This window comes from Scleropages formosus, chromosome 6 (genome assembly GCF_900964775.1).
Source record: "Scleropages formosus chromosome 6, fSclFor1.1, whole genome shotgun sequence".
Lineage (NCBI taxonomy): Eukaryota > Metazoa > Chordata > Actinopteri > Osteoglossiformes > Osteoglossidae > Scleropages > Scleropages formosus.
This window is the reverse complement of record NC_041811.1, coordinates 14,757,327-14,773,272: the sequence shown is the minus strand read 5'-3', so window position 1 is coordinate 14,773,272 and position 15,946 is coordinate 14,757,327. Positions and strand designations below refer to the sequence as shown.

Below are 15,946 nucleotides of genomic sequence, written 5' to 3'. Positions count from 1 at the left end.
GGCGCACCTGGAAGCCAGCATAACGACTACAAAACGCATGAGTTTTCCGCGCCGGACCTCTGACGTCATTGAGGGAGGCAGTATTTTCTTCGGAAGTGTAACAAGTTACCCTCTAGTTAAATTCACGTTCCGTAAATGTCCGCAGAGAAAAGCGCTTGGACAAAACCGGAGAAGGGACCCCTAGTGGGAAGAAACCCGCATAACGGTTATTACATGGTCATTCCTACTATTTGCCTCTGTGTGGGGGGAGAATCATGGAGTTGTTGGCGCCGTGCGAGTAGAAGCTTTTCCAGCCGCGTTTTTCACCACCTGCCCCGCGGGTGTCCATTCATTGTGTGATTGTACAAACACGAACACACCCACGCGCACGGGGCTCTTGCAAACGTCTGCCATGGAGCAATAGCTTGTAACGCTCTTGATCAAAGTTCTTGTGAAAACTCACAGGAATGGCACAAATACAATTGTCACTTTGGGTAACAATGAATGTAACATACAGTTCAAACCTGATTAGCAGACTATGTCAGTGTAACGGGCTACATGAATTCAATTATAAAATTAGGTAAAATTATTACAATACATAGATAGATGGTGTTACTTGATCAGTAGATGTGGGATCATGTAGACCTGCAGACCAGCACTTTCTAGAACTAAATTTTACAAACAAATAATGTTGGGACCCATGCATGATTTGTTATTAATAACCTTCATATACAGTCATAGCCGAAAATGTTGGCACCCTTGCACTTTTTTTTTACAAAAACCTCTTTTTTTTCTAAAAATAAGTATTTTGTCATCATTGTTGTTCATTCAGTACCTGTATCCTTTGAAAGTTTTTTTAAAAAAAAAGGGGGGGCACTGGCACTCTAGACTCAATGTTTAGCAGCAGAACTGTTGCTGAAAATAAGTACAATCAATGCGTTTTCTACAGCCATCTAAGCACCTCTGTACTGGCGTTTTCCCTTCTTCTTGTCCAAACCACTGCAGTTTTCCCACATTGGAAGGGTGCCTCCCACTGTTTTCAAATCTCTCATACATTATCTAAAGCACTTACATGTGGACTCATTGCCAGATGCTTAACAACCAGTCATGGGTGTGTGTGAAGTGTGTTAGTGATCATTGCCATACTGGAAGTCCTATGACCTTCGACCCATGGCTTTCTGACACTGGATATAACATTTGGCCAAAATTCTTTGGTATTTTCCAGATTTGATGCTGCGCACAAGTTTAAGGCACTCACTTCCAAAGGCAGAAAACATCCCTGAATCTCATCCAAGTTCCCCTTTAGGGAAGGTGTTCTTTTCTTTGAAGGCTTCATTTGCCTTACGGTGATTGAACACAGACATGTTTTACCAGAATGCTTTAATTTGGTGTCATTTGCCTAGAGCAGAACGTTGGAATTACTCAAGGGTGCTAAGATGTTCAAGATGGAAAATTGCAGTCAGGTTTGGCGGTTTTTTTCTTTATTCGATCTTTCACATATGTTCGGGGATGGCAACAAATAGTTTGATGGGATAAAATCAAAGGGCTTTTGAAAATTGCTTTAAACAGCTGCGGTAGACAGACTGAGGCGCAGTGCATTGTGGGAACCACTTAACGAGTTGGGACTAATTCATAGGGGTAAGTGTACATACACTCTTGTGGGTAGATTACGCACAAATGTTATGTAACCCACAGTGGGTGTCAGATTGGTGTAAACCAGAGATTTCAATCCGATATTAGGTAGTCCATGATTACGGTTCAGAAATTGCTCTTGCAAAATGTCCGCCTTCTCGCTCCTCCCTCCCCCACCCCCCCTTCCCGCCAAAAGCGCACGGCGCTCATTGTTTGTGACTAGAGGCTGATTTCTTTGTCGGAGCGCGGAGAAAAAACTTCAGACTAGAGTGTCTCTCTACACTCACACTGGAAACTTTTTCGTAAGTTTAAATTAGCAAAATTGCAGTATAGGCAACTTCTACATTATTTATATGTTTTAATAGTAAAAGTATACGCTGAAAGTTGTAATCAGTTGTTGGGTAACTCACTGCAACCCGGCGATGTGTTACCAACAACTTAACTGCAGCGTAAAACAGGGTCTTGTCCTCCATTTCTTATGTTGTTCTGATGTGCTGCTTGCTCTCGCAGTTTTGTTATTAACAATTTAACTAAAACCCTAAGCCTTCTTTGATAATGATAAATTGAGAATTTAGCGAGCGACATATAATACGCCGGTCCGGTAAAAATTAAAACACGACATGCTCCTGGTCATGCTATTAAATTTAGGAGGCAGTGAAATTTGAATAAAATACACTTCTCACAAACACTAAGCTAGGTACATCTGGAACCAATAATGATTAATAATTAGTAGTTATTTTACAGGAAATACCGGTGCCTGTCTGTGTAGGCCATGATACTATGAGTATGTGAGTGGAACCTTCAAATTGAATTGTCATAAATAATTGACCAGTAAAGGGTTTTCCAAATGTTTCTATGTTACATAGACTTGAAGAACTAGCTTTTCTATGAGCTGAGCGCGGAAGCTTCCATACAGAGTGTTCCACGTGGCCCTCCTTCACACTTCTATAGAGTGTTCCTCCGCCATTTGTGTCGTCACGGCGTGGCGGCAATACTGGATATCTCAACATTTACCTCAAATTTCTTAATCTGCCTTAAAGGTAACTGTATTCGGTAAATTGTACATGCAACAGAAATTACGAAATTAATGAATGTGGCTTAAAGTGTAAATATTGATAGACAGTATTCCTACCAACTTAATTTTTATTAAATAGTATCTTCCCCCCCAGGTTAATCCAGTTGAATTTTCAGTGGGATGCAAAAGACAGCCCCTTCAATAAGTTATGTTGTGTTTTAAAAGTATACTTAGGGACTGGCATCTGATTTCTGTCTTAGCCTGACACTTTTTTGTGCTCTTTCTGGAAATTCTTTAATCACAGTGGTAAATGTATTCAGTGTAAATGTAAGCAGATATAAACATGAACAATATTTAGCCATTGACATTCTTCAATTTCTGATGCTGTATATCAAAATGCCATACTGAATGTGTACATTGTTTTTAAATGGTGAAGTGTGGATATGAATCAGACTGAATCATGTTACTGATGTACCCATTTTCTCCTGTCCAGCATTAAGCATTTGAAATCATGGAGGACTGGGAAGAGGACCAGGTACAGAAAGATAGAACTTTGCTCCCTTTCCTCCAAGTAAAAAGTGTGATAATTGTAGTTGATTTGGATTGGAGGTTTGATGTTTTTGAAAACAGACCACAGTGTTGACAGCATTGCTTTTTGTAGGATATTGCTGAATGTGCGACAGTGAGCAATGGTAAGATTCCGTTTACAAACTTTTTTTTTTTTTTTTTTTTTTTTTTTTTTTTTTTGGCCACACATTATCCCTGTTTAATCATATTCAGGAGAGACCTTGCCAAATGAGAAGGGGACAGGTGAAGTAGTGCAGAAATGCCCATTTTCTGCACCCCATAGTGTTATGGGGCAGCTGGTACCATAGTGGTTAGAAGCTGTTGCCTTCGGACTCAAAAGATTGCAGGTTCAAATCCCACCTCCAGCTATAATACCCTTGAGCAAGATACTTACCCTGAATTGCTCCTGTGAAATTCCTCAGCCTTATAAATAGGTAATCAATTCTAAGCAGTTTAATATTGTCACTTTGGAGAAAAGCATCAGCTAAATGCATAAATGTGAATGTTTTGAATTCTGTTTAGAGCAATATGGATCTGAATTATAGATACATTTTACTCAACCTTTTTTTTCTTTTTTTTTCCTCCTCAGGAAAAGTATGGAACTCTGATCAAAAGTGTTTTGTTAGTCAAAATGGTGAGTTGTAACACTTTTGCAGTGTGATACTGTACATTCAACATACCCAGGAAATGTTACACCCCATGCTTAAAACAGCTTAACATAAGGACCCAGTCCAACCAACATCACTATGGAGCCACAGAGAACACCCATCATTCCTAACATGTATCTCCATGACTCAAGAGCACCGATGTATCAGTTTTTGTGCTTGAGAAAATTCTTGGTATTAAATATCAATTTGTAAATTGTTTCTTTTGTCCACCTGTTATTTTCAGGGAGTGAAGACAGTTCCTGGAACAGTGTTTATGCTGGTAGAGGAGGGGGTGACTGTGAGTACTTCAGCATATCTAATTATTAGTTTGGACAAACTGAAGTGTGTTTGGGGTGCCGCAAGTAGTGTTGCTGACTGACAGCGCTTTGAGGTTGTGATCGGACATGGGTCCAGTCCCCCTTTTCCCCCCTCTTTGTGGGATTTGCCCATACTACACATATTTGCATAGGTTTCCTCCTACAGTCCAAAGACATGCTTCAGGGGAATTGGTGACCCGGATACCCATTGTGTGTATGTGTGAGTGAGTGTTTGTTGTAGATGAATCAAAGGACTGCCATCTCTGCTGGGGTGTACTCTGCATAACCCAGTGAGTATTCTATGCTTCTGAGATGGACAATGCAGGGTCATAGCCTAATTGGTTATTGATAGTGCGTGAATAAGTAAAGTGTGGCACTTGAATAGTAGATTTGATTGTGAAAACCACATGGCTGAAAGCATTCATGGTATGTATTCAAAATGCCATTTACTCTGCTGATGGAGAACCATGGGTTGAAGGAGGATTCTGGAATTACACTTCAGGGTTTGTGTTCACTTATGTTTTGCCTTTAGAACTGTGAATTTTTTTTTTTTCTTTTTTCCCCTTCCCCCTAGAATGATTTGTCTTGTATTGCAATTATCTTTATGTTTAAACATCTAGGTCAATTTACAAGTTTGACTTGGGTATAATGCAGTGGTGCCACTTAAGTAGGAAAGTAAGGGAACAAAAGATTCTGATCAAAGGAAGGGGGGGGGGGGGGACAGGACGGTAGGAACAATGGCCAGGGTTTTTGTTGTTTGGATCTTACATTGAAGATGTTTAATACTTTGACCTGCCAGTAGTGTGGCTTTTTTTCCTTCCCTTTAACTTTTTTCTTATAGTTAAGGTTGTTCAAAACCAACCCGTTAAGTTTTGAACTAATCTAGGGTCACTCCCCATTAGTGTTTGAATCATTAAGGATTCACTAAAACATTGAGATTTAGGCCTTAAATTAATGCCAATAAGTGCTTTGTCAGTAAGCATACAAGATGCTAAAGAACTCATAACACGGTGGTATAATACAGCAAGAATAAAGGAATCAATTTTAACTGGATAAAGGGACACAAGAATATTGATTTTTACAGAGCCACCCAGGGTTTCATACACCTAAAACCTATTTCATTGCTTGTCATAAATAGATCCCTTGATGCTTGCAGGTAAAATGCTATTTTCAGTGAAAGGTTTGCACCTGGGACAGAAGTCATAACAAAGGGTTTTTCTTCAGCTGTTTTTCAGGGCTGAATAATGTACTGATTGAGCCATTTTCTTGTCTGCAGGTGCTCAGGGGCTTTTGTTTCATTATTTCTTGACTGTCAGGAATTTTCAACACACTTTTCAAAATAAACTATGTATAGTTGTAAGCATAATGGCACTGCTGTGCTTTTTCACACTGGATCTGAGGCTCTAATTTTTGTTCAATACAAATAAACATTTTTAGCCCTAAGAAATTACCTTTCTGCTTCATGGAACAAAATACTGACTGGAATATGTCACAAGACTTTGTGTGTATTGAGCACAATCAGTGACCATGTAGGTTTTTACTTGATTTTTAGTTTGGCTGGAAAGCAAAACTCTTGACCATAATGCAGTGTGTCACTAACTCTTAGCACTAAATGGAAAATGAGCTCTTCCACAGGTCGTTCCTTCACCAAAAATTTTCCATTGTGGTGTATATTTTGTAGGGACAACCTTGTTTGAGATACTTTGTATTGAGCTTGAGATTTTTCAGATATTCACTTGAGCATTGCAAGTTATACCTTTTGAGGAATGTGTTCAATATACTAGTAAGGAGAAGCTATGTTGTACAATTATATCAATCCAATGAGTTTGCACAATTTTTTTACCCTTGTCCCAATGTTTGTATGTTTCATAGTTCTTGTTTATGTGCTCAGCTGTTGGTCAACAAATTTATCATTCAGATAAAATGAAACTTATGTCAAAAGGTATTTCAAATTGTATGGCACATACCTGAAATAATGAAAAATATAATTAAAGCAGTACAGTTAGCCATACTGATTAAATAATTCTGATGAATTTTAAAAGTTCTTAAATATTGAGGCAAATGCACACCCAACAGTAAACTTGATAGTTAATGGTTAAGCTTTTTTGGGTTTAATGTTGGTTGTAAATTATGCTAAATAATGCAAGCCTAAATTATACAGCATATCACAATGAAACTGATGGGATGACAGAATTTCAAATTGAGTTCAAGTTTCCTGTTCAAGGCACTTGTTCGTTCTTTTAAAAAAGCATTGGTGTCTAGTCATGACTGTAATAGTTAATATTGCACTCATCCATCAGTCATCTTACAGATATACTCTAAGCAGGTGAACAGTTCACAGCATGTAGCTGGTTGTCAGACAGAAAATCATTTTATCACGTGATTTGAAAGTCACTCAGCAGTCTCAGAACTGCCCAGACTGTTTTATGTTGTATTGAAATGTTTTGATAGCTGTAAGAAAGATTCTGCTACCCAGAACCCCATGTTTCATTTTTTTGGATGCTTTGTGCATAGGAGCCTGGGGTAGGTACCCATCATTAAGTGTTCTCTTGCCATACTTCCAGGTAACTTCTCTGGAGACAGGAGTTACAGGGGAAGAGGTAGAGGAAGAAGTCAAGGGAAGTACTCTGGGAACACCCCCCTCCTTTTTTCCTCTACAGATTTAATTGTTGTTTTCACTGGTTTCAGTTTAACGTTTTTCAGTTTGTCATGTGACATGTCAATACTACATAATCAGCTTTGAAAAAGTATCCTGGGTAAAAAAAATTTTTTTTTTGCATGACAGGCAGAGGAGCACCAAGAGGCCTTAGAGGAGGGTTCACAGACCCCTCTTTAGGTATAGCTGATCCCTTGGTTTGAAACATGTTGCTTCTTTTGCACAGTTGTTAAACCCCCTGTATATAATCTATTATACACTGTCATTTCTTGCTTCTTCTGTTGTTTATATGGGAGTATTGACTTACTGAGATTAAAATTGTGCTAATATATGGAAGCGGTGCTTGTTGCTACATTGTAAAACTAGACCTGTCAGCAGTTCGTGATTCTTCTTTCAGAAATTGTTTGCTTAGTTGCTTGTCCATTATTTATCAATGCTTAAATTTGGCACTTTTTAGACAGTTTGCAGTAAAAGGAAACCAGTTAATCCAGTACATAAAAACTTTGCAAATTCTAGCTGTGAAAGAGTTGCTGATCATGTCCACATTTTTTGGGGGGTATTTATTTATTGATTTTAAGGCACTACAAATCTTTTGTATTGGCCTGGTGCTGTTGGAGAAACATGACTTTTCTATATTATGAATGTTATAAAGTCTTAATGTTTTAAATTACATGCAGAAATACTGACCAAACTTTCAGTATTGTATGTAGGATTTCTTTGAAGATTTATGTATGTGTTTTAAATAAGCTGTTAATACTGTTTCAGCACAGGATTGTTTTTTTAGGTTGAAGTAGGATTTTGTCAAAATGGTATGTTTTTGTGAACGTTCTATTTGTATTTTGAAGTCAGTATTTCATATATTGAGAGTATAGGTCTTAATAATGTATGTGCAGCTATACAGGTGTATCAGACTATGGGGTGGATGTATGTATTCATTTTTTTAAAAATTCTTTTTTTTGCTACTGTAAGTGGCTTTTCCCACATCTTTTTCCAATATCCAGGGTTCGGAGGTTATATTAGAGGAAGAGGTGGCCCAGGAGGCAGGGAGCCACCAGGGAACTACAGTGAGGGTATCTGTTCGTTAAGTTTTATAAAACTTTTTTATTATTAGTTCCCTGGAAATTTTCCATTTCATTGCCATGTAAGCTACTTTTTTAAAAAAAGAAAAAAAAAAAGTAATGTTTCAGAAGTTTTCTTCCAGGGTTTATCAAAATTGACCATGTGCCTTATATTCTCCTGTGGAAGGAGAGTATTCAAAATAGTATCCAAGAAAGACTGATTCTTGTCCTGTTAAATATTTTCAGTTTGGAAGAATCTGATTTGCTATAGTGTCACTATATGGTTTGTTCTGTATAATACATTAATGCTTATCTTTGACTATTTTGTTTTAGCAAGTAACAGCGAGGCCAGGAATAGAGGACGTAGAGGAGGTTTCAGAGGGGGAGGTAATTGTCTTGCTTTCCCTCCATTATGAAACAGATCTGGTGTAGTCACCATATTTCTCTGCCCTATGTCTTAATCATAATTCTTTTGACCGTCAATGTGTGCAGTATGTCTTTTTCAAAGCATACAATTTCTAATAAATACTGTTTATCTGTGATCTCCTGAAAGTTCATAGAATTTCACTGGTAACAATCATAGTAATTCTGATTTAGCTATCAATTTTGTTTGCCTAATTGTTTGTCCATGATTTACTTTATCAATGCTGTACTGTCTTTATAAACCATGGAACTGCAAAAAAGTTGCTTATTGAAGAATCAACATTGGGATAATCTGTTCTCATGCTATGCTCATGTTTAACAAGAGGGCTGCAGGCAGTAGGCTTTTTGTACAACTTACCGTAGTTATAATTTTACAGGATACCAAGGAAGGGATGAAGATGTATTTGCTGATATTCAAGGTGGGGTATATGTATTGGATTACTTAAGGGGACTATATCACTTTTTTTTTTTTTTTTTTTTTGGAGATCAAAGCTATCAGCTGCAAGTAACTGTTTTCTTGACAATCCCAATAGGTTTGTCTGAAAGTGACCAAAAGAGAGCTGTTGGAGAAGGTCTAGGTCAGTGGGATTTGATAATTGATCTGTTAAGGTGGGGGGTGAAACCTGTTTGACAAACTGTGTGGCATATAATTGGTGGAATAAATCTGATCAATTTAGTTTCATATATGGATTGAGGTTGTACGATGGCTGAAATTTCATATATGCTTATAAGTGGCCAGTATGAGGTGATAAAGGTAGCATGAAACAGCCACATCTGTTTTATCAAATTTTCAAAGGTATGCTACAGCAACTTTCTTGAAAGCTTTTTTCCCTTGCAGTCTGATTATGTCTCCATATCAGGTCCAAAAGTAACCTATGTACCTCCTCCACCACCGGAGGAGGAGGATTCCATCTTTGCTCGCTATGAAACTGGCATCAACTTTGACAAGTACGATGATATCCTGGTCGAGGTTAGCGGCCACAACCCTTCACAAGCCATTGTGGTGAGTGCATTTTAGGAAAAGTCCATCTCAAGCTCCCGATAGCCTTAGATATGAGACCTCGTCTGTAACAGGATCACTTTCAGGAAATCTAAAGATTAGAGGCAGTGATAAGTGGTTTTTTATTTTTATTTTTAATTGCCTCCTTAACTGCAACTGACTTAGCTGTTTCCTGGCTGAATTTTTTTTCTGAAGTTCTTCAGAAACAAGTTTACGTTAAGGCTATGTGCAAGGCTGTGTGTATTCTTTCCTTTTGGCAGACGTTTGAGGAAGCTGGACTCTGTGAATTGCTCAGCAGGAATGTCAGCAAATCAGGCTATGTGAAACCCACGCCAGTTCAGAAACATGGCATCCCTATTGTTCAGGCTGGACGAGACCTAATGGCTTGTGCACAGACAGGGTCTGGGAAGACTGTGAGTAATCTCTGGAGTTGTGGAATACTGTGACATAATCTCTTCCCCAGGAGCCTTGGGGAAGAAAATGGTGCATCTACATATTTCACAATCATGAAATAATACCTTATTAAAATATCTTTGTGCTATTATGTGTAAATATCCCCCCCCCCACCATTTAATTAATTCAAAGCCAGAAATTGCTGGTAAAGGACAGAAAAAAAAATCAAAGGGTTAGATTTTATACTCGGTAAAGGGGGGGGGGGGGGGGGGACTTGAAATGTTTGTAAATGCTGCAGTTGAGTGCTTCATAAAAGTAAAGCTAAATTGAGCATATGTTGGAGAATTTCAGTAGGTCCCCCCCAATTGCTGCAGGTTACAGCTCTGTTCACTTGGATCCTGTTCCTATTTCTCAAGTACAGAATTCTTGATGAATACCTGATATGCACACTTGCAGTGTGTTTGAAATATTTGCATGACAGAAAGCCTATCCTGACTTGTGATGTTCTATGTACCTGAGCACATTCTGAGCATGTGTCAAGTTGCTGCTATGGTTGGATGGTCCATATATGATTGACATGCTCCTTTGGTAAAACAGAAATCTTTCCTATTAGGCCACTAGTTGCTTAGAATACATTTTGCTATTGTGTGCTCTGAACCAGCTGTGTTGTAACATTTACCTTTGAAACATTGCACACCTCTCTACCTTCTGTTTTCAGGCTGCTTTCCTTCTGCCCATTCTCCAGAAGCTGCTGACAGATGGTGTTGCTGCTAGCAGATTCAGCGAGATTCAGGAGCCCAGTGCCATCATTGTGGCCCCAACTAGAGAACTTATCAACCAGATCTACCTGGAGGCCAGGAAGTTTGCCTTTGGGTACATGGTTTGGGGGGGGGGAGAATGCGATTAACTTTCATCTACAAACTTAGTCTTTTTTTCTTGTTTTTTTGGTAAAATTGTTCAGCGTGTTCCTGAAGCAGCGTGCAGTGTTGTGCAACACAGCAATGTAGCCATTAATACAGCTGGGTACATTTAGCAGATGCTTTCTCCAAAGCGATGTACATCTCATGGAAAATACATTGTGCGCATTAGCAGAAAGTGAGACTTGAATGCAGGCATGAGATTCTAAAGTACAGTTTACTTTCCACCATGTGAACAATATACATCATGTGAGTAGCTGGATAAGTTCATCCAAATTGACAATTTTAATCGCATTCCAAATTTTTTTTATATATTAACATCAAAGGAGTAGCTGTGAGTTTCTTTCTGTAACATCTGTTATAGTGCATGGTCATTTATATTACATGACCTTAACAGATCATGGGTGAGGAGTTTTAAACCCCTTTTAAAATGCTGCTAGATTCAGCAGCTCTGAGTGGGCAGGGTCATTCCACCACATTTGAGCCAGAACTGAGAGCCTTCATGCTTTTGCTTTTGGACATTTTGTGCATGGGAAATTAAAATTACAATGGAAATTAAAAAAACTGCCTGTAACCATATTTCAAAAAACAACAAAAGGTGCTCTACAGGAAAGCAATTAATTGCAGTTGGTACAAGCAAGCAGAAGTGGAGGAGCATAGCAGTCTGGGGTGTAGTGAATGATCAGGTCTTGTAGATATCTGGGAGCAGTTCCATTTTGTGCTTTTGTAGCCCATAACCAGTGTCTTGAATTTGATTCAGGCAACTGTATGAAGCCAATATAGAGAGGTGAGGGGTGAGGATACATGGGGAACGCTTCAGCAAGTCAAACACAACTCGTGTAGCAGCATTCTGTATCAGCTGTAGAGGTTTGATCACAGTAGCTGGAAGGCCAGATGGGTTAATTTTTGCGTATCATAATCAGGGTAAATATTTTCTCCATAGTGAAGTACATTTCAAACAATACACGGAGAGATCTAGGTACAGACACGTCATTAAGTGCAATGTACCAACTGCAACTAATTGCTTTCCTGTAGAGCACCTTTTGTTGTTTTTTGAAATATGGTTACAGGCAGTTTTTTTTTAATTTCCATTGTACTACAGAGAACCCCATCCTTTGCTTTGTTCTGTTTCACTGTAGGACATGTGTGCGCCCTGTTGTTGTGTATGGAGGAATAAGCACAAGCTATACAATTCAAGAGGTGTTGAAAGGCTGCAACATATTATGTGGTACGCCTGGAAGGCTATTGGATATTATCAGACGGGGAAAGGTATTGTGAAATTCATTGTATTGTTTTTAGATGGTAAATTGGCAAGTCTGCCATCTGGTGTTTTTCTTGTTTTCCCCTTTAATTTACTTTTGAGAAATCATTCCAAGCAAGCAAAGGATTCTGTACCATAGCTCTGTGTAGTGGATTGTCAGTTTGTTACATAAAATTTGGTAATTAGGATTGTTAGACAAAAATTGCTATGTATCTTTATATACCTGGTGAAACCTCCTAGGTTGGGCTCAGCAAGGTTCACTACCTGGTGCTGGATGAGGCGGATCGTATGCTGGACATGGGGTTTGAACCTGACATGCGTAGACTGGTGGCTTCCCCAGGGATGCCTTCTAAAGAACACCGACAGACCCTCATGTTCAGCGCTACTTACCCTGAAGACATCCAGAAGTATGTAGAGCACCCATACAGTTGGGCAAAAGCATAACTCCATTGTTAGCACTTGTTTCTCTCTGATCTGTTGCCCTTTTACATTTCCCTTTTTCACTGTCTTGACTGAAATTTGATACTTGTGTTAAAAAAAAAAATGTGACTTGTGACAGTCTTTGTTCTAAAATCAGTTTGTATTTGTGCTCACTTATAAAATGGTCTACCACAGTAATTTTATCTAGTAGTGAGTCACATAATGTGGCAGACATACTAAAAACAACCTAAAATGGGAACCCACGGAAAATGTATGGGGGCGTGTGCATTGTATCACCTCGTTGGACTGCTTTAAAGGCAGTTCTGCAGGTCTCTCCTCTCTTTGCAGGCTTGCAGCAGAGTTCCTAAAGGTCAACTATCTTTTCCTTACTGTTGGTCAAGTGGGTGGGGCTTGCAGCGATGTTGAGCAGCATGTGCTCATGGTGACCCAGTATTCCAAAAGAGATCAGCTGTTGGAGATCCTAAGAACAACAGGTGCCTCCTTTCCATGGGGACTATGTTTTTACTTTTTTCTGATAATACACCTTTATCTTCTTCCTACAAGCTTAATTCCTACAGATGTAATTTCTTTATACCACTGTCTGTGTCTAGAAATATGTAATAATGGTGTGAGTTGTGCATTTTAAAGATAAAATTGCCTACACTGGATCAGTAATATACTAGTTTTGAGCAGCTTTAAACATTGAACTTGAGTAATCTTGCTTTATTTTTATAAATAGGTACAGAGCGCACAATGGTCTTTGTAGAAACCAAAAGAAAAGCAGACTTCATTGCAACATTCCTTTGTCAGGAGAAAATACCTACCACAAGCATTCATGGGTAAGAATGGAGCATGTGAAGTAGAAATGGAACACCCTGTTGTCACATGAGTAACCGGTGCTTCCTGTCATGTGCTGAATCAATGTGTGGTTGTTTTAAATCCTGTCTTAAAGAACAGTATAAAGAAATTTAGAGCTGTCAATACCAGTAGTACGAAGTTGCTGTGCACAAATTTTAGTCCTGTCCATAAGGTCATAGGATAATTGATCAAAGAGCACAGGCAGCAGAGTCCTTTAATGTAGTTGGCTCTTTACTGCACTTTTGACAAATAGACAGGTGTGGTCATGCTGCGTTTTTCCTGACACTGGAGCATTATTAAAAGGTTCTATTCAATGGCATGTTATCCTGGTATGATTTTTCACTTGATCTATTAGAAGGACTGAGGGGTTATATATTGGTTTGTTTGGAGACAATATCTTTTGCACTGTTGTACTATCCCTTTAAGGTTATCTAAACAAAATATATGCATGTCTTAATTTCCTAACTAGCAGCTTAAGTAAATGTAAGGAAACAGGATCAGTTAACAATGGGGTTGTACTGTTCAGATATTTTACTGATGTTTTTAATGCCTAGCAAATTAGTTTGTAATTTGTATAAATGCAAGAGTTGGAACTCCTCTGAACTCTGTCTTGTATGCATGTGTAATTGACTAAGTCCCAGGCCCCTAATGTGTGTTTCTGTAGTGACCGGGAACAGCGGGAGCGTGAGCTGGCCCTGGGTGACTTTAGGTCTGGCAAATGTCCCGTCCTTGTGGCCACCTCTGTTGCTGCCAGAGGACTGGACATTGAACATGTCCAGCATGTGGTGAACTTTGACCTTCCATCCACCATCGATGAGTATGTCCATCGCATTGGTAGGACTGGCCGGTGTGGGAATACAGGGAGAGCAGTGTCATTCTTTGACCCAGGAACTGACACTCCACTTGCTCGTTCCCTGGTTAAGGTTCTTTCTGGAGTAAGTGTGGATTTTCTGGGTAACTGGCTAAACTATAAAAGTATAATGAATGTTTTGTGTAAAAGCCAAGTATACATGTAGTTTATAAGGTGTGTGTGCATGTGCTTCTCTTAATAGGCCCAACAGGAGGTGCCTTCATGGCTGGAGGAAATAGCCTTTGGCGCACATGGCACCACAGGGTTTAGTCCTCGTGGGACTGTCTTTGCTTCTGTAGATACCCGTGAAGTATGTGCTTTATCGTCCAATGTATTCATGTTTACAATTAATATACTTTTTAAATTGGTTATTTTATGATATTCACAAATTAGCTGAAAAGCAGGTAAAAGTGAAATTTTATTTCCTACAAATTAGCTAGAACAATGTTATGCTTAAATCTTAACTTCCATTGGGGGGGAAGGTAACCATGTTGATAGGCTGTCCACTTTTCCTGCATCATTGAGTGAATATATTTGTTTTCAATAGGGGGGATTTTTCCAGAAAGAGAACCAGCAACACAATGTTCAGAAACGCAGTGTTCAACATCAAATAGCTGAAGAAGACTGGGAATGAATCCTTTACTTTTGTTGGATTACTGAAAATTGTTTTCATTGGTTTTGCACATTTATATTTGCAAACTTGTGTGCTTCAGAATTATAGGTATGCTAAGTTAAACCTTTCAACAGGTAATATTTGGGTAATGTTAAGTATCTTAAGTTGCTTGAGTAACTTGACTAGAATTTTGACATTGGGAAGAAATGCAGCTTCACAGAATTGTTTACATAACTTTTTTTTTTTTGGGGGGGGGGGTCTAAATTTGCATACATCACTGCTACTTCTACAAATTTTTGTTAGAGGTTGAATTAAAATTAGAAATGCTTATGTCTACAGTATTCATGCTGTTGTCTGTTGACCCAGAGGACACATTCAGATCATACTGTCTTGCAGCTTTCACTAAATGTAATGTTCTGTTTCAGGTTATAATCAATAAATGACAAATTTTCAGTTTGTCTGAAAATGTTTTACATCATCACAAGTGAAGTCATTAACCTGTATGCAGATTGATTATACATTTTGTATTAATAAACCTTCACAAAGGTACATTGCTAGGTATTGTACTTAATTTCTAAGGGAACTTCCCTTAGTAAAATGTGATTTGTGAGAGCATAGTTCTTTCACAAATTTGCCAAGTAACTCATTCCAAAAAAAAAAAAAGAATAAAATTCTGCTCTCCCTCCATTGAAGTTACCCCTCCCCCACTGTGTTCTTCCACATTCTCTCTGAATGAAGTAAGCTCTTACTCAAGTTGAGGTAAAATTCATCAGTGCTGTGCGATTGGTCTTATTGCTGAGAGAATTAACTTCATGATACTGACACATTTGATAATCCACACTGATTTCCCCCCCCCCCCCGCAGGCTATACTATAGTACGGTCAGTTTTGTGATTGGGGCAATGGCTTGTAACTTCAGCCTGGGTTTCTGGTTCAAACCCTGCTGCTGTTTTGCCTTAGAGCAATGCATTTACTCTAAACTGCTTAGAGTAAAGTTGTATAAGTGGTTAAACTGTAAGGTGTCAGCTAAATGACTTTTCAGAGTGAATGTGAGACCATGGATTTTTTTTTTTGATGACCTAAACCAAGCTACTTTGCAGTTCCTCCATTTGTCTCTATGGGCCGTGTTCTTCATTGGGAGTCCACGGAGGGGAGGGTCTGTGAAGAGCATACTAATATGAAAACTAAGTAAATATTGCCTATGGCACAATTCGATGTAATGGTAACCAAGACTCGGTGTAGCGAAGTTGAGTAGTATTTTCTGCAAATCAATTTGTGGACACTTTCCCAGGAAGAGGACCTTATCTTTCCTCAAATTTTTAAAAGCGTCCGTGGCCTAGA

At 38.7% G+C, this 15,946-nt stretch overlaps 1 protein-coding gene across 5 annotated transcripts; it reads left to right on the top strand.

Moving 5' to 3' along the window:
• Positions 1 to 88: 88 nt before the first annotated feature.
• On the top strand, positions 89 to 15,059 carry ddx4 (DEAD (Asp-Glu-Ala-Asp) box polypeptide 4). 5 transcript variants are annotated; one of them, XM_018744897.1, is made up of 22 exons: positions 89 to 205; positions 2,478 to 2,651; positions 3,120 to 3,161; positions 3,288 to 3,318; positions 3,783 to 3,827; positions 4,085 to 4,138; positions 6,722 to 6,775; positions 6,943 to 6,993; positions 7,815 to 7,883; positions 8,205 to 8,258; positions 8,672 to 8,713; positions 8,828 to 8,872; positions 9,155 to 9,297; positions 9,555 to 9,707; positions 10,406 to 10,560; positions 11,744 to 11,873; positions 12,106 to 12,272; positions 12,634 to 12,779; positions 13,025 to 13,124; positions 13,808 to 14,078; positions 14,196 to 14,303; positions 14,541 to 15,059. In XM_018744897.1, the coding sequence occupies exons 3-22, from the start codon at positions 3,138 to 3,140 to the stop codon at positions 14,625 to 14,627; spliced, it is 1,929 nt and encodes a 642-aa protein (XP_018600413.1). In that variant the 5' UTR covers positions 89 to 205; positions 2,478 to 2,651; positions 3,120 to 3,137; the 3' UTR covers positions 14,628 to 15,059. The 5 variants fall into 5 exon arrangements, with proteins under 5 accessions (XP_018600413.1, XP_018600412.1, XP_018600414.1 ...); XM_018744896.1 differs by lacking the exon at positions 89 to 205 and adding an exon at positions 1,563 to 1,617; XM_018744894.2 differs by lacking the exon at positions 89 to 205 and adding an exon at positions 1,785 to 1,913.
• Positions 15,060 to 15,946: the final 887 nt, after the last annotated feature.

What these genes read in the sequence shown, in the direction of transcription:
- ddx4 (XM_018744897.1), top strand. Translation starts at nt 3,138, where the DNA reads ATGGAGGACTGGGAAGAGGACCAG. An exon ending in TGGTAGAGGAGGGGGTGACT is followed by an intron (nt 4,139 to 6,721) that starts GTGAGTACTTCA and finishes CCATACTTCCAG; the next exon opens with GTAACTTCTCTGGAGACAGG. An exon ending in GGAGATCCTAAGAACAACAG is followed by an intron (nt 12,780 to 13,024) that starts GTGCCTCCTTTC and finishes TTTTATAAATAG; the next exon opens with GTACAGAGCGCACAATGGTC.